The sequence below is a fragment of the Stigmatopora nigra genome, chromosome 3, assembly GCF_051989575.1.
Source record: "Stigmatopora nigra isolate UIUO_SnigA chromosome 3, RoL_Snig_1.1, whole genome shotgun sequence".
NCBI classification, from domain to species: Eukaryota; Metazoa; Chordata; class Actinopteri; order Syngnathiformes; family Syngnathidae; genus Stigmatopora; species Stigmatopora nigra.
The window spans coordinates 2,256,111-2,278,514 of NC_135510.1; the positions used below are offsets into that span (position 1 = coordinate 2,256,111).

At 39.5% G+C, this 22,404-nt stretch overlaps 1 protein-coding gene across 11 annotated transcripts in view; it reads left to right on the forward strand.

Annotated features, from left to right (window-relative positions):
- LOC144194743 (liprin-alpha-1-like) overlaps positions 1 to 22,404 on the forward strand; it is a 57,014-nt gene that overhangs the window by 13,249 nt on the left and 21,361 nt on the right. For 10 of the 11 annotated variants that reach the window (XM_077714003.1, XM_077714002.1, XM_077714001.1 and 7 more), the window contains exons 6-16: positions 560 to 661; positions 2,741 to 2,974; positions 4,965 to 5,111; positions 7,589 to 7,723; positions 8,888 to 8,971; positions 10,684 to 10,815; positions 14,597 to 14,659; positions 14,762 to 14,841; positions 14,910 to 15,060; positions 17,996 to 18,219; positions 18,303 to 18,534. In XM_077714003.1, coding sequence (XP_077570129.1) covers positions 560 to 661; positions 2,741 to 2,974; positions 4,965 to 5,111; positions 7,589 to 7,723; positions 8,888 to 8,971; positions 10,684 to 10,815; positions 14,597 to 14,659; positions 14,762 to 14,841; positions 14,910 to 15,060; positions 17,996 to 18,219; positions 18,303 to 18,534 — 1,584 coding nt within the window. The remainder of the gene's footprint in view (positions 1 to 559; positions 662 to 2,740; positions 2,975 to 4,964; positions 5,112 to 7,588; positions 7,724 to 8,887; positions 8,972 to 10,683; positions 10,816 to 14,596; positions 14,660 to 14,761; positions 14,842 to 14,909; positions 15,061 to 17,995; positions 18,220 to 18,302; positions 18,535 to 22,404) is intronic. The other variant, XM_077714006.1, reaches the window with a different exon arrangement.

The window sequence follows — 22,404 nt, forward strand, 5'->3', positions numbered from 1 at the left end:
CCTATGTTGACAATTACAGGCCACTATTTTTTTTCAAGTAGGATAACTCGCACAATGGGTGGTTGACTAAATACTTATTTGCCCCACTGTACATATATTTCACCAATATTGTTTTTTTAATACAGCTTTTTGTTTTATTTAAAAAAAATCATGTATACTTTTTTTTTACTATTTATTAATACATTGTTTTTTCATTCTTGTTTTTTCATTCAACATTTTAGTAATACGGGCTCCTACTTTTTATTGTGTCCAAATTCATTTCATGGATGGACAAGTCTTGATTCTCCCTGTTGAATGGGATTATGATTGACAAAAGCCCTGGAGGATGTTGAAATGCCCTAGATTTTATCTCTGCTCCATAATGAAGCACTTAATGCTGCAGTCATCTTTCGTTCCTGAGACGTGCACACACACTGAATGATGCCTTGGGTATTTATGTTGTTTCCCACTCACTGGGAAAAAACATAACATTAGTTATGATAACTAGAAATGAACTCTATTTGTAAACTGCTGTCAATCTAATTATTTACTTTGGTGTTCATAAACTCTGTCTCTATAGTTGGCTTACTTTAGGGAGCAGAGCTTCCAGAAGAGAGGAATGGCAGATGGAACTACTGAGGTTAACCACAACTCAGAAAATACACCTAGCACTAATGGAAAGGTGAGGTTATTCATCAGCACATTGTTGAAAGTGTGTGTGGAAGACAGCGTTGACTAGTGTCTCACCTAGGTCTACAATGTCTTGTGTGTTTTGTCTGTCTTGCTACTGCCACCAAGACATTTTCCGAAAACGGGATGAAATAATGTTCTAATGTAATCTATCTTTTGTGTAAATTTAAAGGATTTGCTTCTAAATATAAGAAATATGTTTGAAGATAAGTGCTTAAAACATAAGCACAAGCTCGGAGAGCACAGAAATATAGGCTGAACTTTTTTTCATTTAGATTTTTTGAAGCAGATCTAAAATTGAGTTTGTCAAGATCACAAGTTTTTCATGCTTCCTGATCTCCTATCACTGTGTAAGGCTTAGTGACCGTTTCTGAGTTAGTTGGATTTTGATTAAGCAAGGAGTAATGTCACAATTCCTTACATTCTTCAATGCACTGAGTTAACAACAATATTTATTTGAACTCCTGAAAAAAAAAAGATCATAAAATTCTACATTTTGAGTTAAAAAGACTGTTTTATTTACTCCTTTCCAGTCCAGCTTGGTGGAAAATAGCGCGTCTCCTGTGACCAATGTCTACGGAAGTAAAAATGCCCCCTTTTTAAATTTTGAGTATTTTATACAACTGGAGCCGACATTTTTTAGCCTAATAGCTCTATGGGTAAACCTGGGCGATAAAAAAATTAATATTTTCAAATTAAAGGAAGCATTAAAAGCTATGAATCCTTCCCATAGCCACTCTGATTTCAAAAAGGAGATTTAACGTTGAGACGGAGATACATTGACAGAATCTGCCATTTGTGCAAGAGCAGCAGACATATTTCACGGCCTGGTGATTGAGGGTGGGAGTGGGGGTTCTTCGTAACAACACGCATACCCTGAATTTAAAGCATCGTGTGGCTAGTTTGAAAAATTTAAGAAAAGGACTGGAATCCACTCAATTGTGTGGCATGGCGAGGCAATGAGTGCGGCTGAGTCAACGAGGCAGCAGAAGGATTTAGAAAAATATTCGAAAAAATTGTGAAGCATATATACGTTCCACAGCAAGTTTTTAATTGCGACGAGACTGAACTCTTCTGGAAGAAGATGCCCTGTCGCACATTACTCCCAGCCGAGGAGAAGAAAATGCCGAGACACAAGCTTATGAAGGGCTGACTTACCCTTGCTCTCTGTAGTAAAGCCAGTGGAAATTGTAAGATTAAGCCAATGTTAGTTTCCACTCGGAAAACCCAGAGCCTTCAAAATTCGCAATGTCCTGAAGGAGATATTTAACGTCATGTCAACAAATAGTTTCCCATTGAAATGAACTAAAAACAAATGAATTCGCTCCAACCCTCCAAAAAAACACACCAAAAAAACAGAATATTGATATGGATTTTTTTCAAATTTGTTCTCATTCGCCATCTATTAACAGAGTAACAAATAACTAGTGGTTATGATATGCTCTGCCGGGTTGGCTCTTTTTTCCCCGCCTCCATCCTGACTTTCAGCTGCAACCTCAAGAGTTGTTTTCATTTGTCTTCCCTTCAAAATACTCATAAAGTGATGCACACACACTTCCCCACAATAGGATAATGTATGGCCACTTGCCAACCTGCCCGGGAAGTATTACTCCTCTCGTATTGGGGAGCAACCTTCATCATTTGTACTGACTAACAGGGAAAAAAAACACTTCAACAGTTCAACGCTCCGCCCAGTGCTCATAGAGACATTACAAGAGGCATTTGCGATGGGAAAGATGTTCTCAAAAGCATTCTCGCGCATTGGCCACACCTGGCTGTATGCTCGTATATCAAAATTTGTCTTGCATCTCAAGGTATGTATTTGCTCGACATTTTACTCGTATCTCAAATTGCTTTTTTGTCGAGGTATTACTGTACTCAAATAAATACGGTATGCAATTTACAGTGTCCAACCAGTTTACTGTGCATGTCTTTGGTATATGGGACGAAACCAGATTACCACAGAATATTTTTATTTTTTTAATATCATACAATCTTGTCTTTCTATGAAGATGTAGAAGGCGGAGAGTGTTTCACACTGCAGTCCATTTACAGTATTCTTTGTCCACAGCGGTCATCAGATGGCTCAATCAGTCAAGAGGATGAATCGGGTCATGGTTTCGGCAAAGTTGGGGAACTCCAGGAGGTGGTGGAACGTCAGACTGCTGATCTAGGTCAAATGAAAGACCGCATGTCTGCAATGGCATCCAGAATCAGTGAGCTCGAGGAAGACCTTGATACAGCCAGAAAAGACCTCATCAAGTCTGAAGACATGAATACAAGATTACAGAGAGACATTAGAGAAGTAAGAGCAAAGCTTCTTTAATTTTGTGTTACAATATCTATAGTACATTTGCGTTCCATGTTTTTAATTGTTTGGTCTCAAACCCACCATCCATGATGTATTAAAATTCTACATTTTTTCTGTCGGATTCATAGCACTCATTAAGATCAAAGGAAAACTTTCTCCATGCAACTTTTCCTTATTGAGATAACCGTATTTTCACGACTATAAGGTGCACATGAAAGTCTTCAATTTTCTCCAAATTAGACCGGGTGCTTTGTAATCCAGTGCACTTTATATATGGACCAATTCTAAAATTGTTATCACGACAAAATGAAATAAATCAGTTGATAGGGTACACCGACTACTATTTTTCCGTAGACAAATTACTGCGCAGTGACTGCTGGGATATGTAGTAGATATTTTGTCAATACACCCAATGGACTGTGGACTGTATACATCTGCATCAATAAGCTTGACGAAACATGGAAAGCACTGATGGAAAAGTTACGCTAGCTACCAGCTAGCTTCTATTTATGAATGGATTGTGGCCTGTGTACATCGACATCAACACAGCATGACGAAGCATGGAAAGCACTGTTGGAAAAGTTACGCTAGCTAAAACTAGCTACTATTTGTGAATGGATTGTGGCCGTATACATCGGGCTAACCACTTAAGCCGCCGGGCCGCCATTAAGGAATAAAAATAAATTATGTTGAGCATTTTATCTGTTTATCTTTTCTCTATTTTGAAATAAATGACCATATCGGCATTCGCTTGCGTCATGATGTGGAAAGGTGTCTACCTAACAACTAAATTGGGTCAGCATAGCCAGCAGCATCGTGTCTCGCCGATTCGTCCCGTAACGACAGGGGAAAAAGTGTTTCAGGGAGCACCTGGAAATGCGGAAATTCTTCAGAAAAGGATGTTTGTAAATGACGTGGAAAGGCGTCCTACGTTACGACTAATCAGCCACATGGTGTGTTTAGGGCACACTATTTAAAAACAAAAATTCATACATCAACTCTGCTTTCATCTTTAACAAATAAAAGTTAAGTTTACACACTTAAAAAAAGGGAAGAAATTCAATCACGTCTCAGCCGTTTCTGGCCACCATAAACAAAATCAACTCTCTGCGTTGCACGGTTTGGACAACCTTAGCGAGAGAATCTTAACATACACTCAAACACATCCATAAATAACCCTTTATAAGGATTATTATAGATAATTGGTGTGAATGAATGAAGGCGCCACCCGATGGTGCAGTGGTTCTTCCGCTTGACTTTGATGCGGACAGTCTAGGTTCGATTCCCACTCGGTGGCAGCGTGAGAGGTTATCTCTCTGTGTGCCCTACCACTCACTGGCAACCAAAGACATTTGGGTTAGCCTCCAGCAACCCTTTCCAGGATGGTGTGAATGAAATGACTAAGCGGGCGGGCCATGGTAATCCTTGAAGAAAAACTAAAGATAAAAAAGTGGCGTGCAGTTCACTGATATTGCAAGCAATGTTGCCTGTAATTTTTTGTTTGTCTAGGCAGAAAGACAACCTTCCTGAGCACACTAAGTACCAGTGTGAGCAACATCATCATTGCTCGCTATGGGTACACCAGTATCATGCCTGCCATAAGCAGGTGCACGTTTACTACACATACATTTTTTAGTAATAATAAAATCTATTGATTAAGATCTATGAATGGGCGGCCCGGCGGATGAGTGGTTCGCACGTCTGCCTCACAGCTCTGCGGTCTTGGGTTCAAATCCAGGTCGGTCCACCAATGTTGAATTTGCATATTCTCCCTGGGCCTGCGTGGGTTTTCTCCTAGTACTCCGTTTTCCTCCCACATCCCAAAAAGATGCATTGTAGGGTCATTGGACACTCTAAAATTGTCTTAGAACCAATTATAGAATTTATATTTAAAATCTTGCTCTGAAACAAGTTTTGGAACCAATTAATTTTGTAAGGTATGACTAGAATGCTGGAATTGAGGCCTGTATTTGTTCTTTTATAGTCTATGGCTCAGAAAGAGGATATGGAGGAGAGGATCACCACTCTGGAGAAGCGGTACCTGGCAGCTCAGCGGGAAGCTACATCTGTCCATGACCAGAATGACAAACTGGAGAATGAAGTAGCTAATAAGGAAGCCCTGTTGAGACAAGTAAGTTGGCCAATTACAGTTATGTACAGTACAGTTTTGTACATGGTTTACATAACTTAGCAGGAATACTGAAACCCGGGCAAATTTTTGCATAATGTGTCCGATCAATGGCAAAACCTATTATGTATACCGTATTTTCACACCTAGAAAACACACCGTGATTGGGCGCAGTCTCATTTGCTGGTATCTATTCAGTTTTTTGTCAATACATTGGACGCTTTGTCCAATAAGACGCTAGCATGACACAAGACTAGCGTATGTTATGCGAGCCGCTAGCGTGTGTTATGCTTTCTGCTAGTGTATGTTATGCTAGCCGCTAGCGTATGTTATGCTAGCTGCTAGCGTATGTTATGCTAGGCATTTTTGGAAGATCGCTCGAGCAATACTAAGTTTGATAATGCTTTATTGAGGTAAAGGTACACTCTGATATAAAGAGTTCGGCGTTTAACATGCAAGGTGCCACTGTCAGTTAGAGTTGTGTATTCCAAAACTTGAATCCAGATTTGGCGAAAGCTCGAACAGTGCTGGCCAACACTTGAGCCCAGTCATCCTCAATCCATTGTAACCCGCGACATGCATCACTCCCAAGCCTTTGATTCTCCTCGCTGTTATATCGGCATTGACAATTAATTCCAAAACGTAACTTGTGCGACGCTGCCTGCCGAACTACAATGTTGTCCATCGGTTAAAAATCCGTTAGCAATCTTTTAGCAAAACTGTTAAATTGTGTTCGATTCATGGCTTCAGTCCATTTTCCAACGTTTCATACCTGCATTGTGTTTTCATTCACGTCAGGCATTTCCTTGTATAGGTCCAATACACTGTTTCTTTAAGTATTAAAAGTGTTTTTGAGGGTTAAAATCGCTGCAGGCACACGTACGTCACATTGCCCACTCCTCTGGCATATTTTGAATGGATTTGGCGTAATGATTGGTATGCACGGTGTGGCTATTTTTAGGGTGAACGTCCGCTGGGTTGATCGCAATAAGCAGCGTGCCGGCAAAGAAACGGCATATCTATTGAAATGGCTATTTCTGAGAATGTGCGTGCACGTGTGTATGCATACATATATTCGGAAGGTCTGGGTAAAATGGAAACAAGATCGCAAGTCCGATTTGAATGCGTTTATCAGCAAAAGTTGGCAAATTTACGCCCTTGGGGATGCATCACGGCTGATTTTCATTTTGGACTCATGTTTTTCAGAAAATCAATATTTGTACCAAGGTGTTGCATTTTTGACATTATATTCTTAGTGTTAAGTGCCATTTATTTTACACGCACAGTACTGAAGTTACCAAGTGACACACAATAATTTTTATTTTACAAATTTTTTAAAAAAAAAATTACAATACAATATCACATAAGCGCACCGCAAGTGAACACAAAAAAAGTTAAGAAGCTGCCACTTCACATAAAATTGTTTCAATGGATAATGAGTAGAATCCGGACACAGTCTAAAAATGTAACTTTTCTTCAAATAAATGAAGGATTTGCTTCAAATCCGTGAAGAACAACTTAAACAACATAAATTAAAATTTGGCATTTCACAAAATGCCCCATGGCAACCAAAACATTTTTTTTTACAATGCAAGTTGGAAAAGTGCAAGTTTGGTTAATTTTTTCGGTACAGTGGTACCTCAACATACGAGCAATTTGAGATATGAGTGACATTTTGAGCAGATATTTATTTTGACATACGAGCAGACAGCGGACCCGAGTTGCTGATCATAAGAGCATCATGGGCACTGTCTCTCCCCGCAACTCCTTTGTGTAATGTCTCTCTGGTCGCAACTCCCTCGTATAAGGTCTCTGCAAGCTATGGACAGAGCGTTACATTTTTTCAGAATGACGAATGGCAAGGCGATTGGTAAACGCTCTTCCCCCCGAACGATAGGAAACGTTCGTTATGAGAGAATCGACATACGAGCTTAGTCTCGGAACGCATTAAGCTCGTATCTCGAGGTACCACTGTATTTGCGAAACATTCAGATCTAAACCATTCTGTTTTGTAAAAGCACCATAACGAGGACAGCTTTGCACCTGCATCATTTTCCAAGTCATTCGTGTCGTCTTGCTGAAAACCGATAAAACCCTCGATTTTGGACACTCCCAAAAACTGCCATTTCTTATACGGATTGGACGCCATTTCCACATTTTACGTCCAATTTTTAATGTGCTCTTCAACTATGGTTAGCTTCAATAGTGAATTGTGTCATGACCAGGCCCGATTTTTGAATTTATAGATTCCACCTGGATTGTCAGTATAGCATTTTGATTTGACTGAAAAGTAGCTTGGTGGGCAAAAACGTGTGAACATGCTTACTCTCAATCAGTGCAGTAAATAAATAAATTTATAATAATAATGTATAATATTTACAGGGAAAAACTGCAAAAGTGATCTTAAAATGCTACAATTTGGCCATTAAAAAGATGTATAAACCCTAAAATAATGCTGTGTATCTTTTCCTTTTACCTAGACTGAAGACAGAAACCGGCTGCTCCAGGACAAATTCGAGCTAGCAGAGCAGAAGCTCCAACAGACTATCCGTAAAGCAGAGACTCTGCCAGAAGTGGAGGCTGAACTAGCACAAAGAGTAGCAGCCCTCACAAAGGTATTGACTATTCTTATTTTTGGTTGACTGTTGATTTAGGTTATGAGTTTTTTTGCTGTGTTGTTCTGTTGGTAAATTGAAATGTAACCATTTTCAAGTGCTCTAGTTCATTCATTAATCTTTCAGATAATGTAGACCAGAAATTGCATTATCAGGGTCAATATCATAAGGAAGTTAATATGCTTGTCTTACGAAATGCAAAATATCAAATTATTCAGTTTGAAAAAAAAGTATCTTGATGAGAATCTGATGCTTTCTAATTACATAAATTACAATTTTCTCACCAGAAGTTTAAGATGTTGTGGAAGCTATATTGCTTCTAATGTCAAAATATCTCTTTCGATGGTTCATATTATTCCAATAGTTGTAACTTTCGAACAAGTAAAACGAAAAAAAAACATTGAAATTTTGTTTTATTTCCAAATCAAGGCTACTTGCATCTGGCGAGTCAGAGCACGTTTAACTAGGTTTAAATGGCACCACCCTAGGTAAGATGGCCGTGCCATGACTTGGGTAAGATGGCCGTGCCTCGAGCGAGTAGTGACAGGAATGTGAGTTTTTTCACGTTTTATGCAAGACAAGTCGTTTATTTTCTTGAATATCATTCATAGATGTCAAAATATTTCTGGGGCGTTTTATCTGTTTATCCTTTCTCCATTTTTATATAAATGACCGTATCGGCCTAAATGTCTTGCACCATTACGTCATGACGCCATTGTGTCATGGTGTCATCAACTTGGAGTTTTGTACATGTTTTGTTTTTATGCGCATATAAGCCATACCCTTGATTCAGTCATTTTATTTTCTCTGACAAAAGCGGCTTACATGCTAGTAAATGCGGCAAGTATTTTTAATTCTTATTTTTTCTTTTCAAGAAACTAAAAATAATCGTTTTAAAAAAAATATATATATATAGTGCTAACAATTTCAATCCCTTTAAAAAAAAAAAATACTTAGAGAATTTTTCAAAGGTGACGTCACGTGAGCTTGTTAAAGGAATTAGATGGTTTCTTCCTCCTACAACTTCCTCAAGAATCGTAGACCACAATAAGAGATACCAAAGTCTTTTGTGTAGACATAGAATGTTGTTCTTTTTTAGAGAACTTAATATACTCGGCCACTAAATTTTCTTTTTCTTGTTGCTGTTCTCTTACTCTTACGCAGGCAGAAGAACGCCATGGCAATGTGGAGGAGAGGTTGCGCCAGCTTGAGGCCCAGTTGGAGGAGAAGAACCAGGAGCTCCTAAGGGTAAAAATGGGAGCATCTGGAAGTCTTTAGTTATTTGACTAATATCTAAAATGGTAATACAGTGGTAACTCGTGATACGAGCTTAATTCGTTACGGGACTTAGCTCATATGTCGATTTTTATTGCAACTCAAACGAACGTTTCCTGTTGAAATGAACTAAAAACTAATTAATTCGGTCCAACCCTGTGAAAAAAACAAAAACAGGATATTGGATTGGAATTTTTTTACGTTGTTCTAATTTGCTATCGATTAACAAAGTATCAAATAACTAGTGGTTTAATAGTATACAAAAATGTGTTTAATAGAACTAAAATTAGACGGATTTAGCGGAGGGTAGAGAGAGGGACAGAGAGGACAGGGGCAGGGGGGAAGACTTTTTGCACTGCAACGCTCGTAACATAACCTAAAACAATTTAAATGAACTTGGATTACGATGCAGACACTCAAAAATATGTTTCATCTAACCTGACACTAAACTTACCGTATTTTCACAACTATAAGGAGCACTGCATTGTAAGGCGCACCTTCAATGAATGACACATTTGAGTTTTTTTCCATATATAAGGCGCACCACATTTTACGGGTCTACAGTAGAGGTTGGGATTACGTTATGCATCCACTAGTTGGTGCTGTGCTAAAGGGAATATCAACAAAACAGTCAGATAGGTCAACCAAACTTTATTAAAGATTACAAATCAGCTTTCTGACTACTCTATTCACTCCCAACATGAATAACGGTTAAAGTATTAGTATTTTCATGATACAGCAATAGCATAATAACTTGTGTTGATTAGGTGAGCGAATGCGGCATACAACACTGTCACACGTCTCCGTCACACCAAACTCATCATTAATCAAGTCAGTAATTTTTGCCTTCCTGAAAGTTCCGACCACAGTGGAGACTTACACTGGGAATGACGGCGATTGGGCTCAACTGAAATAAAACATTGTTTAAATATCTCAGCATTAACCGCGCACCGGAAATAGAGTCAGGGGCTGCTTGCCGTAGTTTGAGAGCTGATGAAGTCGCAGGCTGCTTACCGTGGTTGCGAGACCTGTAGAGGAAGGACGGTGGACCCTTTGACTGATTTATTTCATTTTATTGTGATAACAATTTTAATATTGGTCCATATATAAGGCGCTCTGAATTATAAGGTGCCTGTCTATTTTGGAGAAAATTTAAGATTTTTCATTGCGCCTTACAGTCGTGAAAATACAGTAATACTAATTTTATTTTACTTCTTAAAACCTTTCTTCTCCCGGCCGGTTTGGCTCTCTTTGTCCCGCCTCCACCCTGAGTTTCAGATGTAACCTACCGATAGTAGTTTGCTTTTGTATTTCCTTCAAAATATTCCGAAAATTATGTCCCCACAACAGGATAACGCACAACCACTTGCCAACGAGTAGTATATATATAACTCTTGTATTAACAATCGCCTCGCTATTCGCAATGACTAACGGGGAAAAAACACTGCAAAAATGCAACCCTCCACCTAGTGCTCGCAGAGACATTACAAGAGGGAGTTGCGACCAGAGATACATTACCTGTGGGAGTTTCGGGGACAGAGACAGTGCCCATGATGTTCTTAGCCTCTCGCGTCCGCTATCTTCTCGTATATCAAAATTTGTCTCGTATCTCAAGTTAAATATTTGCTCCAAATTTTGCTCTTATCTCAAATTTCTCATATGTCAGGCCACTATTTCTGTTTCAGGCTAGACAAAGAGAAAAGATGAATGAAGAGCATAACAAGCGTCTGTCTGACACAGTAGACAAGCTATTGTCTGAGTCTAACGAGAGACTCCAGCTTCATCTCAAAGAGAGGATGTCTGCTCTGGAGGACAAGGTAAATGCCATCCATTGTTGTTATACAGTGTTTACAGAAAATCCTTTTGAATGCAATTATCGTTAGCTCGAGTTAGCTCTATGAAATTTTAAATTTTAGCTCTTCAGCATCATAGCTCTTGTTCAAATTTGAAATAAAAAAAAATCAGGATTTTTAGATTCTGTGTACAATATTTCAAGAGTTGAACTGTTCTTCTCAAACAGTATGGTAGGCCCGTTAGATATGACAACAGTTGGTATCAAAAATAAAACATAAGAAAATCACTTGATAATTGTCACAATAATTATCACATCTTTTATCTTAGATATTTTAAACTTATGTTAATTAATACATTACCCTACTCGTTCTTAAATTAAGAAAGTAACTTTGTTCACTCAGATAAAAAATGACAATAGAAAATATAATTTAAAAAAAGTTTTTGTTCTGTTGTGTAGTGAGAGATTAAACAATTCCCTCCTAACACTATTAAAAGTAATGAATAATAGACCCTGCAGAAATGTTGACAAGATTTTTTTATTTTTTACACATTTTCATTCAAAACTGCTATGAAATATGAAAAAAATTAAACAACAATAATATACAACTGAAGACATCATCACCCTTTGTGAACAGACTAGCCTCACAAAAAGAATTATGTAAATTTCCCCCTCATATGGGCATTTAAATAAAATACAATAAGTTGGCTAGGGGCTCTCGAGGACCGGACTTGGCCACTCTTGTTTTAGGTTTTTGTAATCTTATAGGTGTTTTTATTACGTTCATGAGTATAGGTAAATTACATGACCGGGAGACTTTATTTGGGTTGATTGTTGTTTGTGCGTACGCATCAAACAGCAGCTCAGACTACCTGCCCTTTTTGGAGTCTTTGGAAGAGATGCTGGAAAGTGCCTCTCCTGGGGACTTAAATGGGTGGGCAATGACAGTGGGACCTGGAGGGGTTTGACCGGGAGGAACGTCTCCCCGATCAGAAACCGAGTGGTGTTCTATTGTTGGACTTCTGCACCCGCCATGGATTGACGTCAATGGACACCATGTTTAACCGATCAGGTGGGGCTCCGATGGTAGGGGAAGACTCCGTTTCGACCTGGAGTTGGTCTACTGGAAATGCCTGGCAGAGTCCCTCAGCTGGCGTTTAAATACCCCCTCCAATCCGACACACCTCTCTAATGTCCCAGGAGAGACGGGGAACTTTGAGTTGTACAAATGTTCTCCTCTGGTATTATTGAAATGACTGGCTGGCGCTTCAGCCGCAAGGTGGTCGGTGTCTGTTGTGGGGGTGACCCCAGAACCTGCTGGTTGACACCAGCAGTAAGGGATGCAGTCAGGCCGGTGAAGTTCTAATAGAATTTTTGGCCCGCGGGACTCCTAAGGCAGCTGACGAGTACTGGCTGGTTAAGCACTACGCGGCGTAGGTGGTTTCCGAAGCAAAAACCCAGACATGGGAGGAGTTTGATGAGGCCATGGAAAAAGTCTTGTGGATGGCTTCAAGGAAACTTTAGCCTGACATCTCAGAACGGAAAAGTGATGTACCATCAACACATTGTATGACTGAATCAAGGGTGCGGCTTATTTATGCACAAATTAGACTTGAGATGCACGAAACTGCAAGATGACTATGTAGCGCTATAACGCAGGACAATGTTCATTTGTTTCAAAATAGAGAAAAGATGAACATGAAGTTTTTTTTTTTTATGACTTGTGATCTTCAGTGAGTCGAGGCCAAGTTATCAAAGCTTTAAGCCCCCACCTTTTCTCCTCCAAACATATTGCTGGGCATTGTGGCCAAACGGCTCGATTTTTGTTTCGTCTGACCACAGACAATTCCTCCAGAAAGTCTTCTATTTGTCCATGTGATCAGCAGCAAACTGTCGAGTCTTAAGGTGCCGTTTTGGAACAAGGGCTTGCGTTTTCTTCCTGATCATGGCAGTGACAAAACAGTGCCATGCACTTATTACTCACAAACAATTGTTTGTACTTGCTCTTGGGACCTGTAGCTGCGTTGAAATGGCTCCAAGTGACTTTCCTGACTTGTTCAAGTCAAGAATTTGCTTTTTCAGATCCATGCTGAGCTCCTTTGACTTTCCCATTGTAGCGTTTGTCGGTGTTTTCATCCAATGAGCCCTATTTAAATGGCCTCAGAGAAATCACAAGCTGTAGTCACTCATAATCACTCACATGAAGTCAAGAGGCCATTCTATGGAGCTCATTTCACTGACACTACTTTCTAAGTCACCAAAATTGCTAATTTGTGTTACTGTATGCATATTTTTGACCCAGCAGATTTGATCACTTTTTCTGTTAACCCATAATGAAGTCCTAAAAGAACCAATTACATTGGCACACAGTCTAGTTGCCGAAAGACATTTAGCCGACTGACATCTGGCCGAGGGCCAACTCACCGAGGGGGCATCTGGCCGAACGTAGAATTAGCCGGACGACTAATTAGCTGACCGACTAGCCAGCCGAAGGACGTTGTGCCGACGCGCTCGCCCTGCCCCCGGTCGTGTGTGTGTACATGTTTTCTGTCCTACTCGTACTGGCTCTTGACTAATTCATTTGAACCATGTCTATTTCCCCCCAAAATCCGTAGGGGCAAAGAGTACCATCCTCTGGATGCAAGTTTAATAATGGGTCATTTGGGAGTAAATAGACATGGTTCAGATGAATTAGTCAAGAGCCAGTACAAAGATAATCATTTTACTTGCTTTTTAATCTTAAACACATTATCAATAAGCTGCCATTCTTAAAATTATTTCATTAAGAAGAAAAAGCAAATTCACAGATGGTGTTTTTATTAAAGCTGTAAAAAACTTACAAATTATGTACAAAAATTACAATCATGTTACTTTACAGTGGAAGCCATCTCGAAATTTACTGCCTCCCGCTGGACATATTTCTAAATACAAGTACGTAGTGCAATGTGCTGGCCTTAATTTTTATTCAATATTCTTATAGATGTACTCATACACGCGCTCTTGCTATGTGAGAAAAAAAACACTAGAAGACTTACTAAAATACAGACTAAAGGGCTAAGAGAACGATACTCGAAAATGCTTTTCCCATTATTTTAGCAAATACATTTAAAATGATTTGCTGAGAACCTTAATTCTAAGATCAATCTCAATGTTGTCAATGCTTGTGTAAATTACAGTATCTACTGTTATAACTACTTTTTTTCTTGTCATTATAGTACTTACTGTTATAACTACTTTTATTGGTCGTGAATAAATGCCCTTGTTATTCTGAATAAATGTTATCTGTAACTTGTTATTCTAAATGAATGTTGTTATCTTTAACGGGCCGTATATTGCCCGTGGGCCAGGCCGTTTGTGGCCCGCGGGCTGAGGTTGAAAAACATGTACACACACACACACACACGACCGGAGGCGGGGCGAGCGCACAGGCACAACGTCCTTCGGCTGGCCAGTCGGTCGCCTAATTAGTCGTTCGGCTGAGGGAGGGAGGGGAAACTGGTAGGATTTACAGTAATGCTTCGACTTAAGAGTTAAATTTCGAGCAAATATTTATCTTGAGATACGAGAGAAATGGAACGCATTAAGCCCGTATCTCGAGGTACCACTGTATGTTCATGAACCTGGCCGAAAGATGTGCTTTATGATGAAAAGCACACATTATTGAACCAATCAGTGAATACATCTTTCAGTTATTTTATTGAATGAATGAGTTTCAAAGGGTCAGTACAGTTTGAAAAAACTTCGGTGTCAATTGCAACTGTACTTACATTTTTTCTTCCCTCCTACTCTGGGTCTTTTTTCCTTAGAATGCCCTCATAAGGGAAGTAGAACACACCAAGAAACTGATTGAGGACTCTCACCATGAAAAGGTAACGAATGTTTCCTCCAAAATACTAACTATTATGATCATGTGTTATTCAATAATGACGTTGTTTTTGGAAATTCCATGTTTAAAACATCAACATATGTAGGAGCAGCTCTTGATTCAAATTGAAACAATGAGGGCTGAGAATGAGCAGGATAGGAGCAGAAGCAACTCTTTACTACTTGGGTAAGTTGATTTTTATTATTAATTTTATGCTAATCTTTTTACTGATTGTTTTATGTTTATTTTACTAGAAGATCACAGCTGGGAAGCACACCGGACTTCAGGTTTCCAGTGTCTGCTTCTTCTATGATGGAGAGTAACTCGGACAACTATGGCAGCGCTCTTGTCTTAAGGCGGCCCCAAAAAGGAAGAGTGGCAGCACTTAGAGACGAACCATCCAAAGTAAGCTTTCCTATTTTATGGCATTTTATAATTTTATTAGCAAATTTTGCCCTGAATACACTTTTTGGAGTTTTAAATTTGTCAATGCCTAGATGTTTAGTTTAGTTGTTTTGCTGCTTTCTTTGCTATTTAATAAGCATTAAAAAGCAAAGAAAGCAAGTAGATTTTGTAAAAAGTGAGTCATTACATAGCATGAAAAAGTGTGAACTTAAATGTTTGAGACATTTAAAATGGTCTCATCTCTTTTTCTGAACCGCATTATTCTCATTGGGATCGTGGGGGGTGCTGGAGCCAAGCCAGCTGATCTGAGGAGGGCACAGGGAGACGGACTACTATGCACTCTCGCACCCATACTTAGGGACATTAGAGTGTCCAATCAGCTTACCATGCATGTTTTTTGAATGTCATTCTAACAAAGAAGAAATAGAGTGACGGTCATTACCGAGAGAAATATTGACTAGATGCCAAAAATATGTTGCCCCTAACTAGTGTGTAATTTGAGAGCGATAAAAATGTTTTTTTTTTTTTTTAAATATCTTTTAAGCATTGAAAAGAGACAATATTTTCTTCAGGCTGCCAGGAGGTAAATAGTTGTTGCTGTTTTTTTCATTTTGCCACGTTACAAAAGAGAAGTTTAGACAAAAAGAAATAATGGGTTTCAATGCATTCTCTATCAACACTGTACTACACCACTGTTTCAATTCCAGATCTAAGCATCATTCAATTTTGTATTTTGCTGTTAGCTTAATATTTATCTGGTTAATATAAATGTATGTAATGTAATTCCTTGAATATCGCGAATAATGTGCAAATGAAAAGACTAATGTATTATCTATAATCTTCACTTAAAAAAGGCAAAAATTATTCACCTTCGCTTGATATATTTAATTTTTTCTTTTTTTAAAAACAGTCGGAGTTTTAGTCCATACCTTTGAAGGGGCATCCCCCTTCAAGCGAAGTGTAGCTTCGCGTTCAGGATGAAAAAGTTTGTGAAGGCTTTCATCATGCAGGTTTTCCAGTTGCTCATCCAGTGGACGAGTGTTTCTCAACTATTGTTCCGTTCGAGATGGTCAGGTGTGCCGCGGTAAATTACAAGTCATACATTTTAATGTTCTCAGAGAAAAATCCTAATATTATGAGATTAAAGATTAAAGTGATTTTGTTGCTTACGTTCTGTAACGTCAACCGGAAATAGTTTGGCTTCATGGGCTTCAACTTTTGTTGACGTTTAGTGTGTCTGAGCACAAAACTGCTCTTTGCGTAATGTTACGAGATTTAAGTAATCTTGTTTTTACGTTCGTTGAACCAGAGGTTTTTTTTGTTTGTTTCGGGGAATCAACTTTTGGTGACGTGTCTGTGTATGAGCACAACATTGCTTTTCACGTAATATTAAGGAGATTTCTGTTAGATTGGGAGTAAAAGTCATATAATTGAGATTTAAAACATTACATTTCTTACTAGTACGTCAACTTCAGTGATATAAGTGTGAAAAAAAATTGATTTTGTAATAATTTCGGGGATTTATTTAATTCGTACTGATGAAACTTTGATGAAAATTAGACTTTATATTATTAATTTAACGGATAGAGACTTAAGTTAGAAGATTTTTAGCGGACTGTGCCTTGAGATTTTTTTCAATGCAAAAAGTGGGTTTGGAAACTGCAGTAGACAGGCAGTAAGGCTTTCTTCCTAGTTGTATTATGTTCATTTTGTTTTCTTGTGCCTACCTCTTGTGTCTACCTTATCCGTAATATTCGAGGGATTACTGTACTCGTCTGACTAAGCGTGGGATCGAAACATGTCAGGTTACAAAACGACCTAAAAAACACCATTGGCTGTTGTAAACGAGTCAGTCCAAATATAGACTTTGTTCTTGTTTTTTAAAGCATGAGGACAGCCGTAGTTGTAGATTAAGACTGGCTTTACCATGAAGCACTCCCACACGTTGATTTGCACGGTCAGTTCATCTTTGAATAAGAATGTCCCTGAAGGCATCCTCGTTCATGTTTGAAAACTTGCTCCGACCATTTTCTTGGATTATGTCAGGGAACTCCTGTGAGAGCTAAATCCCCAACATCAAAATAATCTTCAAGCAGAGGAGGCATCAAGCACGAAATAGTTTTAGACTCCGTCGGCCTTCTCAGAGTGGTGCATGGCAGGCTGCTTTTCCACGACCGTCGCGGCTCGCTCGTTTCTTTGTCTCTTGCTTGCCGCCGCTCCTTCGAAGGGGGAGAGGGCGAGCGGACACAGCCCGCGCCGATCTGGGAGCTCTGCTTTCCTAAATACACACCCGAATAAGGGGACCGCGAACACTTTTATTTAAGGTAGGCGGAGACAAACTTTAGGCGGGAACAATCAGGGGAAGGCGCTATATACTAAGTGATGACAGGCCTTGACCAGTAGGTGTAACTAAAATTATATTCTAGTTAATAAGAAGAATAAAGAATACAAGAAAAATAAATTCTATATTCCACAACTCTTCCTCGGCGAAGCGTTTCGCTCCCTCCTGGTCTGTTGGCCAAGGAGGCTCACTCACGGCCCTGGAACAAGGCTGAGGTTCATCTTCATTGCCTTCGGCACCTTTACAATTCATTTGTATAAACATATCTGTAGTTTGACATGGGTGTTGGATGAAAAAAACATTAAATAGAATTTTCTGATGCCTGCAGAAATTTTTTGATACATAAAGTTATGATTAACCATTTTTCTCCCTCTAAAATTTGGTTCAGGCATTTGTAGATTTGTGTTTGAAAATCTGTTTTGTCTGTCTCTTTCTATTTTCTTCCACCTTTGGATATCAGCGTCATGTAAGTTACCATGAATAAACAAAACAGGGATGTGATACATACTTCTGTAATTCATATACGACTAAACATTTATCCATATCATGTGTATCTTCTCTGGCCTTCTTGTTTTATGTGTTGTTTTAACTCAGGTGCAGACCCTTAATGAACAGGAGTGGGAGCGTGTTCAACAAGCTAATGTGCTTGCCAATGTGGCCCAGGCTTTTGAGAGCGATATGGATGCCTCAGATTTGGAGGACGACGGAGAGACTATCTTCAATTCCGTTGACCTTCTTTCCCCTGCTGGTCAGGCGGATGCTCAGACTCTGGCATTAATGTTGCAGGAGCAACTTGATGCTATCAACAATGAAATTAGGTACTACAGCTAACAAGGCAGAAAATTATGATAAACATTGTGTAATATAGTGTAACACACAATTCCTTAACATGTACCAATAGAATGATTCAAGAAGAGAAGGAAAACACTGCCATCCGGGCTGAGGAAATTGAGTGCAGAGTGGGTAGTGGTGACAACCTTGGAGGCCGCTTTCTCTCCATGAGCTCTATACCACCATCACTCTGTGCAAGTTCTCCTATTGGTAGCTCTCCTCCAGGTTCTGGTCACTCAACCCCAAGACGTATTCCTCACAGCCCCCACAGAGAATTAGACCGCATGGGTGTCATGACTTTGGTAAGACTTTATTGCTACATTTTGTTTTTTGCAATGCAAGTTTTGCATATTTTTGGCACATATCATTTTGCAGAGTTCCCACATGGTTATTAAAAAGTCATGCATCTTTCTTGAAAAGGCAGTCAATTACCGTATTTTCCGCACTGTAAGGCGCACCTTCAATGAATGACCCATGGCAATTTTTTTCCATATATGGGGTGCAGCGCACCGCATTATACGGGTCTACAGTAGAGGCTGGGGTTATGCTCTTCAGTATCCGAATTGATCAGCTGAGCGAACACGCCAGGCTACGTCTCATCAAAGTCATCATTAATCGAGTCTACCTCACTTTTGTTGTCTGGCAACTGAGTGACAATTCTTGCCCTTCTGAAAGCTCGAACCACAGTTGAAACTGATATATCAGCCCAGGCATTTACGATCCACTGACAGATATGGTGGCGTAAGTCGTCCAGTGCTGTCTTTTACGTGGGAAATGGCCGTAGTTGCGAGACCTTTTGTGCCTCAATATTGACCCAAATATAATATATAGTTTTTAGTCTAGCTATGAATGCTCAGTTGACACCAAACTAGCGACTGGAGTTCTTTTTTTCAATCCACCCAGAAGGAAGGTGAGAACCGAATGAGTGTGCTCGCCGTCATACCGGGTGGATTTCACAAAAAACTACCGTATTTTCACAACCATAAGGCGCACTAAAAAGTTACATTTTCTCCAAAATCGACACTGCGCCGTATAATGCGGAACGCCGTGTGTATGCTCTAAAGCCAGAATGAGAGCACTTCTTGCCTACACGCTTCTTATATAGAGAAAAGGTGGACGTAGGTGGGGTCAGGCATGCGGAGGGGGTGTGTGTAAGAACACGCTAAAGGAACGCCCCTACCAGGTACCCGTATATAGTGTGGGCATGTTTATTGCAAAACAATTTCGGTTTGGTTTCTAAGGCCCTCCGTAAATGAATGATATAAATAGACACGCTCAGTTCAAACTTCTATCCATCAAATATGCAGGGAAACATGGGAATAGAGCAGCCATAAGGGAATTTTAGATCAACGAATCCATGGTTAGCAAATGGAGGAAGCAGGAGATCTAGGTTCTCCAAGTCAAGAAGAAGAAGCTGAGTTGATTTGCGACTTGATGCGTGCCCATTGCCCATCTCACAGCAGCGGTTACATTACCGGAGGCTTAACTAAAGAACTCCAACCGCTGGACATCGACATCAACCGGGTGTTCAAAGCAAATTTGCGAGCGGCAAGGTAACAATGGATGATCGGTGGCGAACACAGCTTTACGAAGGGTGGCAGGCAACTAGTTTAGCCACTATTTGCAAATGGATTTTGGCTGCTTGGACTAATGTGTCTGCTTGCACTGTTGCTCGAGTTTTTGCCAAAGCCGGCATCATTTCTGTCAAGCCACAAGACTGTGAGTGACTCTGACCAAGAAGAGAGGGAACCCTGCGTTTTTGATGAATCATTTGGACAATTGTTCAATTCGAACACAGAAAATGAGGGCTTTGATGGATTTGTGGGTGATGATTGATCAAAAAACGTGAATACATTGTAAAGTTGCTAAATAAAGTACAATCAAACTCAGTTTTACTTCCGTTGCAATTTTCAAAACGTGTAAAATGCGGTGCGCCATATAGTCGTGAAAATTCTGTATATATCCTAGCATACACCGCGCATGGGGGAAAATGGTGTCGCCGTCTGCTTATCGCAGTTGCGACACGTGTTGCGGATCAATATTGATCCATATATGAGGCGCACCGACCTGATTATATGGCACATACTCCGCTTTAGAAAAAAATGAGGCTTTTTTAAGCTGCGCCTTTATAGTGTGGAAAATACAGTACATTTGGTAGGTCTTAAAACTTCAAGTTTAAAATTACATTGTAAGCCTGCATAAACAAAGAATCACATATTTACACCTAAACAAATGTTAGCATATCTAAATCCATTGTTAATGTTAATGCTATTTATATCACCCTAAAGAATTAATGTGACAATGGTACTGCAATAAGTTTGGTTAGTACAGTCATACCTTGACATACAAGTTTTTTTCAGAGATGTGGAACGAATTAATTGGTTTTTGGTTAATTTCTATAGGAAATGTGATTTGAGATACGAGTAAATCGACATACGAGCTCAGTCGTTTTAAGCTTGTATCTCAAGGCACCACTTTATTAGAGGGAAGAGTGGCCCATGAAGGCAAAGAAAAATATTCATTTTTTCTTCCATGAAGTATTCCTTTGCATAAATCCCAACATTTTTATACTAACCGTCCTTTCAAAGGTGTCCTAAATTTAATTTTGAGCACTAAGGCTTATTTTAAGACAAGACAGGCCCATGATTCAAAGAAATTCAACAAGAAATGCGTGAAAAAAGCGAAAAAAAAGTGAGTTCAGCTACAAAATAGGAGCAACATGCCGCAATCCAAAGAAATTCAAGAAGAAGAAAAAAGTGACGGACATCTTTGGGTGTGGAAAAAGTTACAAAGCCATTTCTAAGGCTTTGGGGCTCCAGCAAACCACTGTCAGAGCCAGAGAGAACTGTCATCAGTGGCAAACCTTCCGCGGAGTAGTCGGCCAGCTAAAATGACTCCAAGAGTGCGACAGCGACTTATCCAGGAGGTCACAAAAGAACCTAGAAAAATATTGAAAGAACTGTAGGCCTCGTTAGCCTCAGTTATGGTCAATGCTCATAACTCTGCTGCCAAAGCAGGCCTCCATGGCAGAGTTCCAAGGCAAAAACCATTGCTGTCCAAAAAGAATATAAAGGCTTGTCTTACATTTTCCAATAAAACATCTTGATGATCCTCCACATCTTTGGAAGAACATACTATGGACTGATGCGTCAAAAGTCGAACTTATTGGAAGGTGTGCGGCCCGTTACATTTGGCCCAAAAAAATGACACAGCATTCCATGAAAAGAACACTATACCAACAGTGAAGCATGGTGGTGGCAGTGTGATTGTCTGGGGCTGCTTTGCTACTTCACGACCTGGACGACTTGCTGTAATATATGGAAGAATGAATGTTGCCTTCTAAAACAAATTTTGAATGAGAACGTCCGTCCCTCAGTTCATGCATTCAAACTTCAGTGCTCTTGGAGCATGCAATGCAACATGACAACGATCAAAGGCACACCACCAGGTCCACCTCGGAATGGCTCAAGACAACCAAGTTAAGGTTTTGGGTTGGCCAAGTCAAAGTCTGGATTTAAATCCTATTGAAATGCTATGGTTTGATCACAGAGGGCCAGACAAGCTTGTAATTTTTTTATGCCGTGGAAAATTAAATTATTATTTAGAAACTGAATTTTCTCTTTCCTTGGGTTGTCTCTGTCATACTAAAATTGGTTTGATGATCTGAAACCTTTGTCTGATAAATATGCAAAAAACACATCAAGTACGGGGCATATACTTTTTCATGGCACTGTATATACATACCCATTAGAGGTAAGATCTTCAACCCGAACCCAACCCGGCGTTTGATTCGGGTCAAGTCGGGCTTCTCTCTCGCTGAAAAAAAAGTATACTAAAATGATGTGTGGTCTCTCACTGACCTAAAAAATAAATAAATACATGTTTATAAAAATTATTCTAAAACGATGTGTGGATACTAAACTAAGGAATGCTTGTTATAATATAAATAATTTGGAATTTTGGATAAAAACAGAGAAAGGGGCTGTAATGTAATTGCAGCTGCAGAGCCAGAGCATGCTTTGCGCACGTCATGTGAACGCTGCAAGATGTTAAAGATGTTAAAGATAAACTAAAGACTGGAGAACTGAAACGAGAAACACGCACTGGTACCGGTAGGAGAGAATTTTGGAAATGCTTCAAATTGATTGTTGAGGATGCTAGGGAAACTTGCG